General features: G+C 41.9%; 1 protein-coding gene across 6 annotated transcripts in view; it reads left to right on the top strand.

Annotated features, from left to right (window-relative positions):
• The window catches only part of LPIN1 (lipin 1), a 421,902-nt gene that overhangs the window by 171,978 nt on the left and 234,287 nt on the right, over nt 1–15,637 (top strand). For 4 of the 6 annotated variants that reach the window (XM_085610673.1, XM_085610675.1, XM_085610681.1 and 1 more), the window contains exon 2: nt 5,047–5,103. The exons of the other annotated variants lie outside the window; for them this stretch is intronic. In XM_085610673.1, coding sequence (XP_085466799.1) covers nt 5,047–5,103 — 57 coding nt within the window. The remainder of the gene's footprint in view (nt 1–5,046; nt 5,104–15,637) is intronic. 6 annotated transcript variants of the gene reach the window in all.

Genomic DNA, 15,637 nt, shown 5'->3' with positions numbered 1-15,637 from the left:
ATCACAACAGTAACTAAAATGTATTTACTCACCTGTTTCGAGGAACTATCCCAGGACTGAATCTAGGATCCAGTCCTGGAATTAGAAATGTAATCCTTAAAGTAACTAAATGCATTTAGCTTGAATTTCCCATTGAGCTCAATGTATTATTGTGTTTGAAATTGTGTTGCCTATTGCAACCACTGTAACTATTATATTCAAAAGTCTATTGCCTGTTGAAAAGTATTTATCCAAAGTATCTCAAACTGAGAAATTATATTTTGATACCTATTGTTGGTTCTAAAAATAAAACAACTACATATATTTATACAAAAAACATTGGCCTAGAGTTCAGTTCTTGAGTGTGTGAGACCATTTGCTGACTGAGTGTGTGCAACAAATGCTTTAAACTGTCCTCTGATACTGCCATACTGCTCGACCAAGCTACCACTTTAGAGAGTAAGGTTATATCTAACTTTAGCCTCTGTCAAACCTCTGGGGATTGTGGACCCTGTACACACTATACCTATTTAGGAACAGAGTCACTTTCCTACAACACCCTCTCAGACTACTTTCACATCAAGATTGCCACGATCTACAGCAACTTTTACCCGTAACCCACTGCCCTCAACGTCAACATCCTCAGCTAATCAGCTCACACCAGCCGAATGATCACCTCATAGTCACCACTCACCATGCAGACTACCTCTTCCATTATGTCATCTATTCATTCGGGGCATCCACCGACCCATGCCCCCACTGTCTTTTTAACCTTGTTAACAACTGAATCAGCACAAAACTCACCAGCATCATCAACACCTCGATCATCACAGCAGCCTTCTCAGACAGACGGAAACATGCAGAGGTCAGACCCCTCCTAAAGAAACCCTTCTGTGACCCCAGTGAACTCCAAAATTACAGACCGATCTTCCTGCTCTCGTACGCTACCAATGTACTCGAGAAGGCCATCAACCAACAGCTCACCGAATACCTGGAACAAAACCACCTGCATGATGCCTCCCAATCAGGATTTCATGCTAACCACAGCACCATGGTAATCGCAGCTACAGCCAACATCAGAACCCTCTTCGACTGTAGGGAGTCTGTTGCCCTAATCCTCCTCAATCTCTCTGCTGTGGTTGACACTGTATCCCACCACACCGTCATCAACAGACTCCACAGCATCAGCATACAAAAAAAACACCTTCAAGTCGGTCGCCTCCTTGCTTACAGGACGCACACAGAGCATCTGTCTGCCTCCCTTGATTTCCAAACCCAAGGACATCATATGCAGCGCAACCTAAGGATCATCTCTCGGCCCCACTCTGTTCAACACCTACATGACCCCCGTGCAGACAGCGTCAGATCCCAAGGCCTACACATAATCTCCTATGCACATGACTGCAACTCATCCAGCTGCTGACCGAGGACCTCTCCACCCCCAGAACATACTTCAGAGACGCCATGACCAACTTAGCCAACTTGATGCGAACCAACTGCCTTAAACTTAACTCCGACAAGACAGAAGTACTGGTCTCCGGGAAAAACACTTCTATGTGGGACCACAGCTGGAGGCCAGCAGAACTCGGATCTACCCCTGTGCCAATAGATCATGCATGCAACCTTGGCATCATCCTCAACAGCATACTGACCATGGAACAACAAGTCAACATAGTCACCTCTTCCTGCTTCCACGCCTTCTGCAGGCTATGCAGAAACTTCAGATGGATCCCTGTCAACACCAGAAAGACTGTCACTCAGGATCTTGTTACTAGCCGGTTCGACTACGGCAACACACTCTATACCGGCATCTCCACCCAGCTCCTCAGAAGACTCCAGACCATACATAAATCCGCAGCAAGACTCATCCTGGACCTCCCCAAACTGACCCCTATGACCACCCACCTCAGAAACCTCCACTGGCTCCCTATCCATAAGAGATGCCAGTTCAAGATCCTCAAACACACCTACAAAGCCATACACGATCAAGGACCAGCCTAAATCAACCATGGACTGAGCTTCCATCTACCCACATGACCCCTGTGTTCCTCTTCACTTGCGCTTGCAAACACCACCCGCATCCTTTGCAGCCGCAGCAGGGGCTGCTCCTTCTCCTACATCGCTGCCAAGCCCTGGAATGACCTGCCCCTACACCTTCAAATAGCCCTCTCCTAAGCGGACTTCGGAAAGGGACTCAAGACTTGCCTTTTCGACAGCCCAACTCCCATATACCCCTAGGGGTAACAGTTGATACGCTCTACAAATGCTGATTGATTGATCTGATGGCAAACACTAGATAAACCTAGTGTGTTCAATGTTGACCACAGAAGGGTTGAAACCCTTCCGTGGTCCAGTTTAATACCTGTTCCACAAAACAAGGAAGAGTTAGCATCTTTCATGGGTTTAGTTAAACTCTATAGTAAATTTATTGAGACGTTTTCAGCAAAGACTTTTGTGATGAGGAGTTTGTTAAGAAAGAATGTTGAATTAAAGTGGGATAAGAAGTGTGGAGATTAATTTTTGTGGTTGAAAGGAGAACTGCAGAATGTAAAAAAATTAAAGTTATTGTCCAGTAGTTGAAAATGTGATATGTATAGATGCAAGCATCGACGAGATGAGTCCTACTTTCTCTCACAGATGAGGTGGAGTTGAGATAACTGTGACTTTTATTTCACGTGCCCTTAAACCTTTTGAGATCAGGTACTCAGTTATTGAAAGGGAAGCGCTTGCGGTCTTCTGGGCAGTGAAGACATTTGAAAAAATTGTATGGGGTGATGAGTTCACAGTAAGAATGGACCATAAGCCATTAATAGAGGTATTCATGAGAAAAGGAGTGGTAAATAGTTTCAGAAGATTTGTGAAATGGGTAAAGCACTACAAGAATTTGATTTTCAGGTTGTTTATGTGCCTGGGAAAAGTAATGGAGTTGCAGATTGCTTGTCTAGGATGGTCAGTAAAGGTGATGTGGAAGAGGATGAGGAAGTAGATGATGAATGATGTGTAGTAGGTGAAGGAGCTGTGGCGAGGGAGGAGTAGAAGAAAGAAGTCTGTAAAGATAGGGTGTTGCAAAATGTGATGATGAATATGGAAAATGGTTGGGGAGAGAAGAAGGTGATAGAAGAGGAGGTGAAGCCTTTTTGATGCATTGAGGATGAGTTGTTATGGGATGAAGGAATAGTGTTCCAAAAAACTAGGTTGATTCCTCCAGAATCAATACAGAAGAAATCGAATTGTATGTCTCACGAAGGTCATCAAGGCATTTCCAGAGCTAAGAACCGGTTATGTTTGAGTTACTGGAGGCCGGCGATGGATTACGAGATAGAGTGAGTAGTAAGGGAGTACAGGGAATATTGTTGGAGAGATAAAGTATGTAAGACCAAAGAACAGCCCATGGTAATTCGAGAACTAAGAGAGCGTGGGATGAGATTGCTGTGGATATAATGGGGCTATTGAGTGGAGTGGCACAAGGAAAGTTCATTACTGTGCTGATAGATCTGTTTTAAAGATGGCCAGAAGTAAAAGTAGTGAATGATGTCAGCTCTGAGAAAGTGGCAAAGTTTTTTTCTGAAGTCATTACAAGAGAAGGTTTACAAGGGTCTGTTTTAACAGATAATAGAGTACAGGTTGTATGGAGAGTGTAATTTTCATAAATACAAGAAGTATGCTCTGTATCACCCAGAAACTAATGACATGGTGGAAAGACTAAACCAAACAATTAAAGGGGCTATACAGGTAGCAATGAGTGCTGAAAAAAGGAACTTATGAATTGTTTGGAAGCTTACAGGCTTACTCCTCATGGAACCTCTGGTTGAGCTCCTCTTGAATTGTTCAGAGGGAGGAGAGCTAATTCCATGTTGTCGCCGTCTTGGACATATTAATGTAAGGGTAACGAAGTGTGTGTTGATGATGAAGTACGGAAGAGCAAAGTGAAGAGGAAAATAGAAGATAGGAAAAGGAATATGGATGAGAGGAAAACAGTTAAGGCTGTGTGTGTTGAAAATGTTGATGTTGTGAAGGTCACGGCTCCTTTTACTCATAAACAGAATTCCAAGTTCAGCAAGCATCTGAAGGTCAACAAAGCATTTAAAAATGCTGTGAAAACAGAAGATGGTTGTATTTGGAACTTCAATAGAGTTGCAAAAATATGTGAAGAAATTGTGGAAGAAACAAGGCGGAAGCAACAAAGAGGATGGAATAGTAGCCGGAGGAGTCCTGAAAGATTCAAAATGTTGTTATTTATAAATTAAGTGCTTCGTGTATACTCATGTTATTTTGGGTTATAAGTTGTTTTTATGTTTTGTGTAGAAAGGGATATGTGTGTTATATTGGGATGGAACAGTGGAATGTGGAATCTTGTAGATTCTACTACATGTTGATGTATAGTTAGTGGAATGTTTCTGGGGCAATTGATGTTGGTACACAGTTGGAGGTGGAGCTGTGGATGGAGCTTTCTATGGAGTAAACTTATATTATTAGTTCAACTGCATCTACCTCTCTTTTATTAGAGTACCACCACATAATCGTTATCACACGAGTAAGAAAAGTGTTACAGAATGGATTTACTCCAGTTTTTTTACTGGTTATAGGGGCATATTATCAAGGACGGCGTTAAAATTATCGCCGCTTTATCGGCAGAAAACTGCCGCTAAAGCGGCGATAATGGGCTTGATAATATGCCGCAGAGAATTCCCATAGAAGCCCATGTTTACACCAGAACATGGGCTTCTAAGGGAATTCTCTGCGGCATATTATCAAGCCCATTATCGCTGCTTTAGCGGCAGTTTTCTGCCACTAAAGCGGCAATAATTTTAACACTGTTTCTTGATAATATGCCCCAAAATACTTATGTAAAATATCTCCAGTTAAAGATAGAGCAAAACCTCTTTTTAACTGTTCTTGTTGGGCAACAGCAAAATAGACCCAACCATCTATTATCGCCAGTACAATTGCATGTATAATGGGATCTCACTGTTGAATATTTCTATATCTAGACGTTGTGATACAGTTAAGGTAGTTCTTTATGATTGGGAAAGACCTTTTATTTTCACAATTTCCTTTGACTCCTAGATTCCAACGGTGAGGAATCATGGTTGGATCCGAAACATATGGACATTTAACCTCAATGTGAGTGCTTTGCTTGCTACACATGTCTTTCATGTTATGGATACAGTTTCGGTTGTTGAGCATTAACTCCTTGCTGCCTTGGTATCATGTTATCTTATATTTAGTTATAATAAGGTGTGCTTCAAAGCTGCAACTGAAACTGATCCCTGGGGATTTTTATCTATATGGGGAGCTTTTGTGGTGCAACTAGAACTGACCTCTCGTGATGATGGTATGAGCAATTATAGTGTGGAGATGGTTGAGGGGAGAGTGTTCTCCTTCTGGAATTTATGAGGTTCATTTAAGTTTGGGCCAACAGCCTGCTAGCCTGCCAGGTCAGCTGATACTATGGCCTCCAGTCTCCTGCTGGGGGCTAGTTTAGAGTTTGGTCTGGTGGTTGCACCGATGGCAGAGAACATTTCTGAACAGATACTGTTTTTAATAAGCTTGCCTGGAGGAGTTTTTAGCCTAATTATAACTTTGGCGGTGCTGCGCCAGGTATCCGACGACCCAGCACCACCAAAGCCCTGCAAGGACTGACCGCCTGATTACGAGTGTTTCTCGTGCAAAGCGACTGTCCTTTTGACGTTCCCATGGCAGTGCCAGAAAAACAGGCACAGCAATGGGAACGGCAAAAATGTACCATGCCGGAACTGCGGGTGATAGCAGACAGGGGATCACATTTTGTGCCCCCCTGAATTCATCTCCATGGCAGGTGGGCATAGGGGCTTTGTTCCTAGCCTTATCATGACGGGGAGCCTGCCAAGAAATGGCTGGCAGTGGAGGAACTCATAATATGCTCAATTCAGCATGTTACATTAAGCCTCCACTGCATCAGTGCAAGGAACGGCGGTTCCCTGGCGCGGGCAGCGGTCCACCACTGGTACGACTTTGAAAGTCATAATCCATCAGACGGTGAACCGCCACTGCTGCGCCACTGCAACTGCCACAAACGTAATAAGGCCTTTTTGAAACAAAAAATCAATGGCTCCCTGCCCGCTGGGACCATTAATTGACTTACCTGCCGGGGGCTGCCATACATAGTTGCGTTTTTTCATTAAGATAAATAATATTTCCACGTTCCAAGGCCTACTCGTTTACCGGCCACCTGGCCCCAGAGCGGCTTTTTCGCAAACCCTCCAGACCCTACTAGAGTCATGTCTAGATTTCCCCTCACTCACTATTTTGGGTGATTTGAACTATCATCTGGAGTTAAGCAACAATTCAGACACTATCAGACTCCTTGATAACCTAGCAGAATACAGTTTTACCCAAATAATGTCGGAACCTATTGATTTAGCTGGCCACACCAACAATACAAAAATTACTGTGGCCAAAACCTCATCATTACCCTGGACAGACCATAGGGCGGTTTATTTTGACATTAAGATAACACAGCCCATTCACTCTATCCCAAACAGACCATCCAGGCTAAAAACGCGGTTGTGGAACAAGATACAAGGTAATGATCTAGAACAGGTCCTCAACATGTGCCCCCCTACTTTGGTCATGGATAATGATGAAGCAGCCCACCAGTTCGACAACTGGATCCGAACAGCAGTTAACCGTGTAACACCTGAAAAAACTATTATGGTAAAAGGCCCGGCTACCTCACCATGGTATGGACCAGACCATAAACGCATAAAGGTCAAATGTAGGAGAAGCGAGTGAACTTGTGGATCGGATTACAGTAAGGAACACAAAGTGGCTTACAATTTAGTGTTAGAACAATATAAGGAGGCAATTATTGAAGCCAAACATGCCTAGTTTACTGCAAAAATTGAGGAGTCTAGCAATTCCTCCAAGGATTTTTTAAATCTATCCAACTGTTAGCCAAACCGCAGCAGGCTATTAGTTTAGACTGGACCAAGCCTTTTGTTACAAACTGGCTACTTTTGGAATCTGTTTTCTTCCACAAGGTGCAATTGATCTACAACGATCTCCTGAACACGTCTTGTTTCACATATGGGTGTAAGAGGCTATTATCGGAGGAGAAGGTAGCTCATTGCCAACTAACTAGTTCCCTGTTGTTTTCTCAGGAGGATGTGAATAACCTCCTACTATCTATAAAATCAGGTTCTCCAAATGAACACTGTCCCGCTGCCACTATGCACTTAGTCTCTGGAAAGATTAGTGCACATCTAACCCCCTTTTAAACCAAGTTTTAGAGTCTGGTATCTATCCTTGTGTCTGGAAAAAGCATGTAGTAGGCCAATCCTTAAAAAGCCGGCCCTCGACCCCACTGAGACCAAAAATTATCGTCCAATTTCAGGGCTGCCGGTAGCAGCCAAAATTCTCGAAAAATCCGTCAACAGGGAGTTAACCCAATATCTCGACTCCAATACCTTGCTTGACTCTACCCAGCATGGTTTTCGATCATGCCATTCCACTGAGACGGCCCTGATCATGGCAATGGAGGATATTTGCAGAGTGATGGATGGGGGGGCAGAGCTGTTCTTATCCTCTTAGACCTATCGGCAGCATTTGACACCGTGAACCACACGGTGTTAGTGCAGCGGCTGAAGGACGTGGGGATTGAGGATACAACTCTGGCCCTTCTCTCTTCCTTTCTAGCAGCATGGGAGCAGAACATACATTGGGACAGTCTACGATCCGACACCTTTCATCTCCCTTGCGGAGTACCGGAGGGTTCAGCCCTGTCTCCGACGCTATTCAACATATATGTTACTCCTTTGGCCAGACTCATCAGAAAGCATGGCTTTACCCTGGTCTCGTACGCTGATGACTCTCAGCTCGTGATAGCTGTGTCCAAACAACCAGAGACCGTCGCTAGTGGCTTTCATGCCTGTTTGACAGAGATAATGAGTTAAATCATTGGCTCTACAGCCCAGTCTCTCTCCGTACACTCCCAGCACCAAGACGCCGCGGCATTCGAGCGCTTTAAAAATGACTATCCTATCCTAGTTGCCAAACTTTAAGTGAGACCCTATGTACATAAGATTAATTGGAAAAGGACTGAAAGCCAAAGTAAAGAATTTCTGTAGAGTGGTTGTTCCATTTAATGCTGGCAACAGTCATTAGCCTTCAGATGCTCATCTTGTACACAAATATACTTGGGATCATATTAGCTGACCCTAAAACAGATGCACCAAATGTGATTACAGTAATTCTTCTAAAAACTTTCATGGATAGCAAACCAAAAAATGGATCTCATAGACAGGGATTGGTAAGAAGGCATCTTTCCTAGATGTGCTCTGCCAAAATATTGTTTCAGAAATATTGGGAGACACAAATAACATTGTATCATTATTTGAATGTATCTATTGGCAGGTTGTTTGGTTTATTAGGAATAGGGTAGGAAGTTTTTAATATTGAATTTTAAATATTTATAATGTTTTTTATTTTTAATTTGTTAATTTGATTAGTAATTATGTAAATTATTTGAACACTGCATTATCTAATAGATAATTGTAATAAACAGGGTAATTAATTGTTGTCATTTTCAACTGATTAATCACATAGTTGATGTTCTTAACAAATTAATTGATTTTAGTTTTGTGTATATTAATTGCCTGTAATTAGTTTTTTAAAATTGGTTTTAGTATTAAGAACTAAATGAATGCGTAATGTTAATTCATTTCAAATATTATTTTAGTATGTTTTTGTGGGTGTTGACTTTTTGGGGTAGTGTGTAGGGGACTGTTATAAAAATGTATATAATGTTTAATGTTTGTTTATATAGGTAAATATTGTTTTCAGTTTATTTTTACAGTTTTTATATAATGTTTGTAATGTTGAAAAATATATATTTTATATATTTCTTTTATTGTAATAGTTTTGAGTATATAAGTTATTTTAGTCTTCAACAATATCCCTACTTATGATGGAAAGGGAATACTAAATTTGAAAGCTCTAGAGTCCAATACTTTCCTTACTGTTGCTTACGTTGGGCTGGGGATAGTAAATATGGCTCCTTCCAAAGCCCAACCTTTTCCCTTCTTTTCCTAAGATTCTAGTGAGAATAGTAAATCTGACCCCCTCCAGGGTCCACAACTTTTCTAACTGTTGTTTATGTTGGAGCGGGAATAGTAAATCTGACTCTTCCGTAGTCCAACACTTTCCCTACTGTTGCTTACATTGGACTGATAATGAACCCCTCAAAGCCCAACACTTTCCCTACTGTTACGTACATTGGACTGAGAATAGTAAATCTGACCCTTTCAAAGTCCAACACTTTCACTGCTGTTTCTTATGTTGGAGTGGAAATCCCTACTCTTGCCCCAGTTGGAGTGGGAATCGTAAAGTTGACCCCCCCCCCTAAAGGCCAGAAATAGTAACTCAGACCTTCAACATCCAACACTTTCCCTGCTGTTGTTCAGGGTTGAGTGGGAATAGTATGTCTGACCCCACCATAGTCCAACATTTTCTCTACTGTTGCTTACGTTGGAGTGTGAAATAGTAAATCTAACTCCTATAAAGTCCAACACTCTTCTTACTGTTGAATAATTTGGAGTGAGAATAGTAATTTTGACCCCTACAATTTTGTATCTGAATAGTTTGTTTTTAATTTCATTAAGATTTATTTTTTGTGATTTAATATTAAAAAGTATTTTTTTATTTTTATTTATGTAATTTTAAACAATACAATATTTAATAAATGATTTTGTATGTTTTATATTATAGGTATATGTTTAACTATGCATATTAGGTGTTTTAATTATTGTTTATTATTGTTACTATGTTTATATTATTATAAAGATTATTTATCATTTTAATTATTTATACAGTATGTTGATTTGTTTGCATTTAATTGAATGCATATGTGTTATTACTATTTTTTATTATTACTATTATTACAATACATCAATTAATATTTTTGTGTTATGTTGTTATGTTAAAAATGATTTGTATTATGTTTTTAGATGTAATTTAAATAAATATAAATGAAAAATACATATATTTTTCAAATTTAATATACTGCAGATTATTTCAATTTCAATAAATGTACCTATTTCGTGACAACATTTTAGAATTCTATATTTTTGTAGGCAATATTTTGTCCATTACATACAGTTTTGTACTCAATATTTTTGGTTGATATTTTGCATTTCAATATTTAACATCTTATATGTCTTCAGACAGTGTCCCAATGTGCATCAATAATCCAACAATGAACAGTAATCTGTCAATGATCTGGACCTAGAATTGAGATGTTAAAAGAAGTAATTTCTCACAACGTTTAGGGAATAGGAAATGAGTTTAGGGTATCCTCTGTCTCATAAGCCACCAAGGAAGGGCTATGTAAAAGTGCAATAATGTCAGATTGGGCATTGCTATGTTGAAATCTTCTCAAACAAATTGAAAAATATATGGGCAAACTCAGGGACAAAAATTGAGAACATGTGCAGGGTTACTTTCCCTGACAAAATCAAATTGTGTTTAATGCTGTCTGTAGGAAACGGGGGTTTTGTTGCAGTATCTCCCCCCCCCCCACACCCTTTCACCTTTTGCCTGTTATCTGATGCAACTTTGACTGAAAGAGTACTGGGTTCTGCTAAACTGGTCCCCGGTACCAGTCCCGGTACCAGTGTTCTTTCCTGAAACTGTACCATTGTTCCACAATTGGCACCCCTTTAGGATCCCTATGAATCCCTAGTAAGTGGTACCTCTGGTACGTAGGGCCTCGAAACTAAAGAGGGTCCATAAGAGCTGCAGCACGAATTGTGCCACCCTAATAGGCCCCTCACCAATCTCATGCAAACTGGCATTGCAGCCTACGTGTCTTGGTGCAGAGGAAAATGAAGAGTCGACATGGTGCACACCCCTGTGTGCCATGCCTGCAAAACACTGCATGTGATATAGGTAATTCATCTCTACAGCAGGCCTTACAGCCCAAAGGCAGAGTGACTATACCCATGTATGGGCATATCTGCAGGAGTGGATGTGTCCCTGTGATATCTACGTTCACCCTTAGATACCAGAAATGCACAGGGAAGCCATACCGAGTACGTGGACTGGCTACTCATCATTACAAGTATCCCAGTTACATGATGGCTTCACTGTGCCTCTAAAGTGTTCGGTACCAAACACCTTCTCTTGATAAACCTACACTGATACCAGTGCTGGATTTATCAATACATGCACCCAGAGGGAACCTTATAGGTGCCTCCTGAAGCCCTACCGATCCCTAGTGTGTCTACTGACTGGTCTAGACCAGCCAGCCACCCAAGACACGTTTCTGACCCCCTGAGGTGAAAGCCTTTGGTCTAGGAGGTCAGGAACAAAGCATGTTCTGAGTGTAATGTCCACACCTCCACCAAGCAGGAACTACATTCCAGATAGTGGAGGTGCCCACCTCCCCTGTCCTGACCCAATTTTGGCTGCAAGACATGTAGGAAAGTGTTTAAGATTAGGAGGTGTGCCCACCTCAAGCCAGCACCACCCCTAAGGTGGACTAGCTGATGTGGACCACACTTTTCAGAATCCTCCATCTTGTTTGGACAGAATTAGCATTCTAGGGTCAGAGTTATGCCCACTTCCCACAGGAAGGGATCATATAGAGGGTGTAGCCACCCTTAAGGTAGGCGCCCATTGGCTACTACCTGTTACTCCCCTTAACGTCCCTAAATTGAGTATGTAGGTGGCACCCCTGGAGTCAAGAACTTAGATTCGATGGATCAAGAAAAGAAAGACGAAGAAGAGCCACTGCCTGGTGAGAACAGCAGTAGAGCTGAGAACTTTCTGGCGCAAACCCCTCCTTGCTCGCAACTCTATCAACAATTGTGACAGAGTGACTCGTCCTGCAAGCTAGAGACCTATCAAAGCTTTAGGAAGCCTGCCAGCACTTCGAAAATTACCTACAGTCTCCTTTGGAGTAGAGGTGCTACTCCCTTGCAGTCCACAAGCACTGACAAGCAGAGTCTGGTTAACCACCTTGCAGCTCCATGTCCCAACAAATGATGTGGAAAACCAGGAGAAGGTACTCATGCTCTGGAAGGTCATATCTGTCTCCTCACTGACTGTGAAGACACCAGGACCAACAGGAGCTTTGCAGCAACAACTCCAGGCTACCCTACCCCCTGCACTAAACACCAACAGTGAGAGTCTAGTCCGGACTCCAACTGCACCACGAAACAGCAGCCATCAAAGTACATCAGCATCACTGAGACCCACTTTGTGAGTGGCACAGCTGTCCTGATTTTGCCCCTCACAACTGTTTGCCTCGAACCACAAGGAGCATCTTTGTGCACCAGCCCAGCTGCCCTAACCACTATGCAGCCAAGCCGCCCGGCCTGGGTACCGAAGAACCGGCTGTGCTGCCTTGCTCCAAAGAACCCTAGCAACCTAATCCCCTGTTTGGGAGCTTTCAAGCATGTCTCCAAGTCCCCTGTGCAGCCTGTTTCCAGTAGCATTCCCACCTACAACCTCACCAGCACCCTGATCCCGGAAAACTTGGGCAGTTCCCGGAGAACTGCTGCTACTACTTTGGCCTTTGGCCCACCACAACTCCGAACCCTGAAGGTGGACCCCTAAAACTGACTGTAACTACCTTTATGCATCTCTGACTTTTCTTCCCATAGGATTTCATTGTGTGTAAAAGCGCATAGCTTTAAACGTTTTACTTACCTGTGAAAATTTCTAACGTTTTTGGTTTTGAAACATATATAAATAGAAGTGTTATTTTTCTAATTTGGTCTCGGATTTATTCTTTGAGTGTGTGTCTCATTTATTGCCTCTGTGAGTACAACAACTGCTTAGCACTACCCTCAGATAAGCCTAACTGCTTGCCCACACTACCACAAAAGAGAGCGTTAGTATTATCTACTTTAGTCTCTGTAAGCCAATCAGGGACCCACTGGACTCTACACAGTGTACTTCTTTTTAGTGCACTATATAGAAAGCCAGCTTCCTACACTGTCCACTTCAATACGGAACTGTTTTTTTAAAAAACAAGGTAAGTTCCTATTTACATAGTCGTTGAAAGATGTTAGTGTCCTAGATACTACTCATGTAATTTGGAGAGGGTGGAAGCATTTACTTCTCTTTATAGAGTGTACTGTAAAATGGTCTGTGTCAACTTGCTCTTAATTATTGACACATAAGACAAGGAGACACCATAAAAATATTTTCTTTGGATCATGCAGTCTCGCCAAACAAGGAACTCCCAGATCTTCTGGTTTGAGGGTCTGCAATTTATTCACTGTGGCTGCCACATCTGCGGACCCTACAATGGCATTCCCAGTCCTCCCTGCCTCGCCATGACCCTTTTGGTTTTTCAGGTCAGGATGTGTGTCTCCTCAAGTGAGAATGCCCCAGGATCAAGACTCTTGGGTGAAACTTGAGTTCTGTTTCATGCATGGTGTTTTCTTGAGATAGTATGGTGAAAAGGCTTTTGTACATTTATGTCACACAATTTTATAATCTCTCTTTGTAACCAATGTATATGTGATATGATTAACCTTGGGCATTTTGGATCTCATTAACATGACTGTAAAAACTATGTCACTTAGCTCTGGTTCAACTTTATGTACCCTAAATTGAATTTTCCCTCCTAGTTAACTTGGCAATCTGTGAGCCGACTGGTAGTGCTAAGTGTTTTGCTTAGACATTTTAACAGACAAGCAGAGTCTCAAAGTGTAGCCAACTCAATGCAGTGGAAGGCTATTGCCTGTCATATTAGTCATTCTGAAACTGATTCACAATGGTAAACTTGCACTATTGTGTAACCTTACGATTGTTTGCTAGTCACAAAGGTATTTTACTAATAGTATCTTTACGACTGCAGAGTCTCCACACATAAAAAGATGGGAATGTCTTCATAAGTAGTACATATCATTATTCATGGCACTGGATGTAATTTGTTCCTTCTCTCCATTTTGGAAAACTTTCTTTTTTGTAAAATTGTAAAGTTGATGTACCTCTTGAAAAATTCTTTTTTTTGATGGGTTATGTGTGGTAACCACTCCTGTTTATGAATAATATTATTTGTGCTATTCTTGTGGTTGACATTGTCACTGAGACCGCTTTCTCCATTTTTAGAATTTGTTTTGGCATCCCACCTTATCTTTGTGTGTTTTTAGTAACTTTTTTTTGTTTAGTTTGTTACTGGGTTACCTTTTTCCATTGTCAGAACCTGTTTTGGCAACCCAGCTGTTAGACCTGTCAGCCTTAGGATGTTCTTCCCAGACTTTTTGTCTTTCTCCTCCTATTTTGGTGAATTCACTTTTTTGTTTGCCTTAGGACTCTGCACACTTTACCACTGCTAACCAGTGCTAAAGAGCTTGTGCTCTCTACTTTAAACATGGTAAAAGTGACTTACACCCAACTGGCATATTTAACTTACTTGTAAGCCGCTAGTAAAGTAGAACTACAAGTACACAGGGCCAGTAAATTAAATGCTACTAGTGGCTGCAGCACTTATTGTGCCACCCACTTAAGTAGCCCTTTGAACATATCTGCAATTTTAAACTACCATTTTGACTTGGCAAAAAGAAACCTTTGGTCCGGCCTAATCTTTCCTTTTTCATGCATATAAGTTCCCCCTAGGGTAGGCGCTAAAGAGCCAATAGGGAAGGGTGCAGTGTATTTAAAAAGTTGGACATTGAATTTTAAAGTTTACATTTCCTGGTAGTGCCAAACTCCTAAATTCGTTTTTCACTACTGCATGGCCTACCTCTCCCATAGGATAACATAGGGTTACCTTAATACCTTTAATAAGTGATAACTTTCAATTGGGAGCAAGTAGGAATGCCGAGTTTGGTTTTAAAAAATATATAATTTAAAACCCTTTTAATGTAAATGTTGGATTTTAAGTCACAATTCTTAAAAAAAGCAACTTTTACAATGTTGTCATATTCTTTTTCTGAACCATTTGATGCCTGCAGCCTGTATTCTGGGTCACATGACTAAGCGTAGATGGCAGTTGGTCTTCGTGTAGTACTACTAGACAGTGAGACACTTGCACATCACAAAGACTTTGCCTCAGCACACTCACAAAGGGTTTTACTATCCTTTTGTACCACCAGACAAGCTGGGGCCATGGTAGGAGGCTGGAAAATCCAGGAACCTCTTTAGGGGGAGGATTCTAGAAGATTCTTCCACTTCAAAGTGGGTACCAGTTATAAATAGTGGATCCTCAGACCCAACTCTTCAGTACACCTATGAACCTATGTAAAACTCAGAAGAAGGTCTGCTCTGGTGCGGGAAGGACTGCTGCTCTGCTGTCATGCTGCCTGAGTGAGAAGCACTGAACCTGCATCTTGAATCCTGGACCACCAGAGTGAATCCAAGAGCTAGTTGGCTAGCCTTCTGATCAGAGCCTCAGGGACAGAAAAGGCTCCAATCACCTTGAAACATGCACCTGGACTCTACCTGGTATGAGTCTTGCCAGCCAAGTAGTGTCATCCCTGTCCTTGACACTTGGAATTGAACCTGAAGGTGCTTTTCCTGACAAACTGTGGTCTTTTGGGCGGAAACGATGCAGTGCAACACATCTCATCGCAGGTCGGCATCGGTACTGCTGCTATGCGATGCATCTCTGACACAGGACCCCGCACCTCTTCGGAATTACCGCTGCGCAACACCTCCTCAACAC

Source organism: Triturus cristatus, chromosome 6 (genome assembly GCF_964204655.1).
Source record: "Triturus cristatus chromosome 6, aTriCri1.1, whole genome shotgun sequence".
Lineage (NCBI taxonomy): Eukaryota > Metazoa > Chordata > Amphibia > Caudata > Salamandridae > Triturus > Triturus cristatus.
This window is presented reverse-complemented; position numbering and strand designations above follow the sequence as displayed.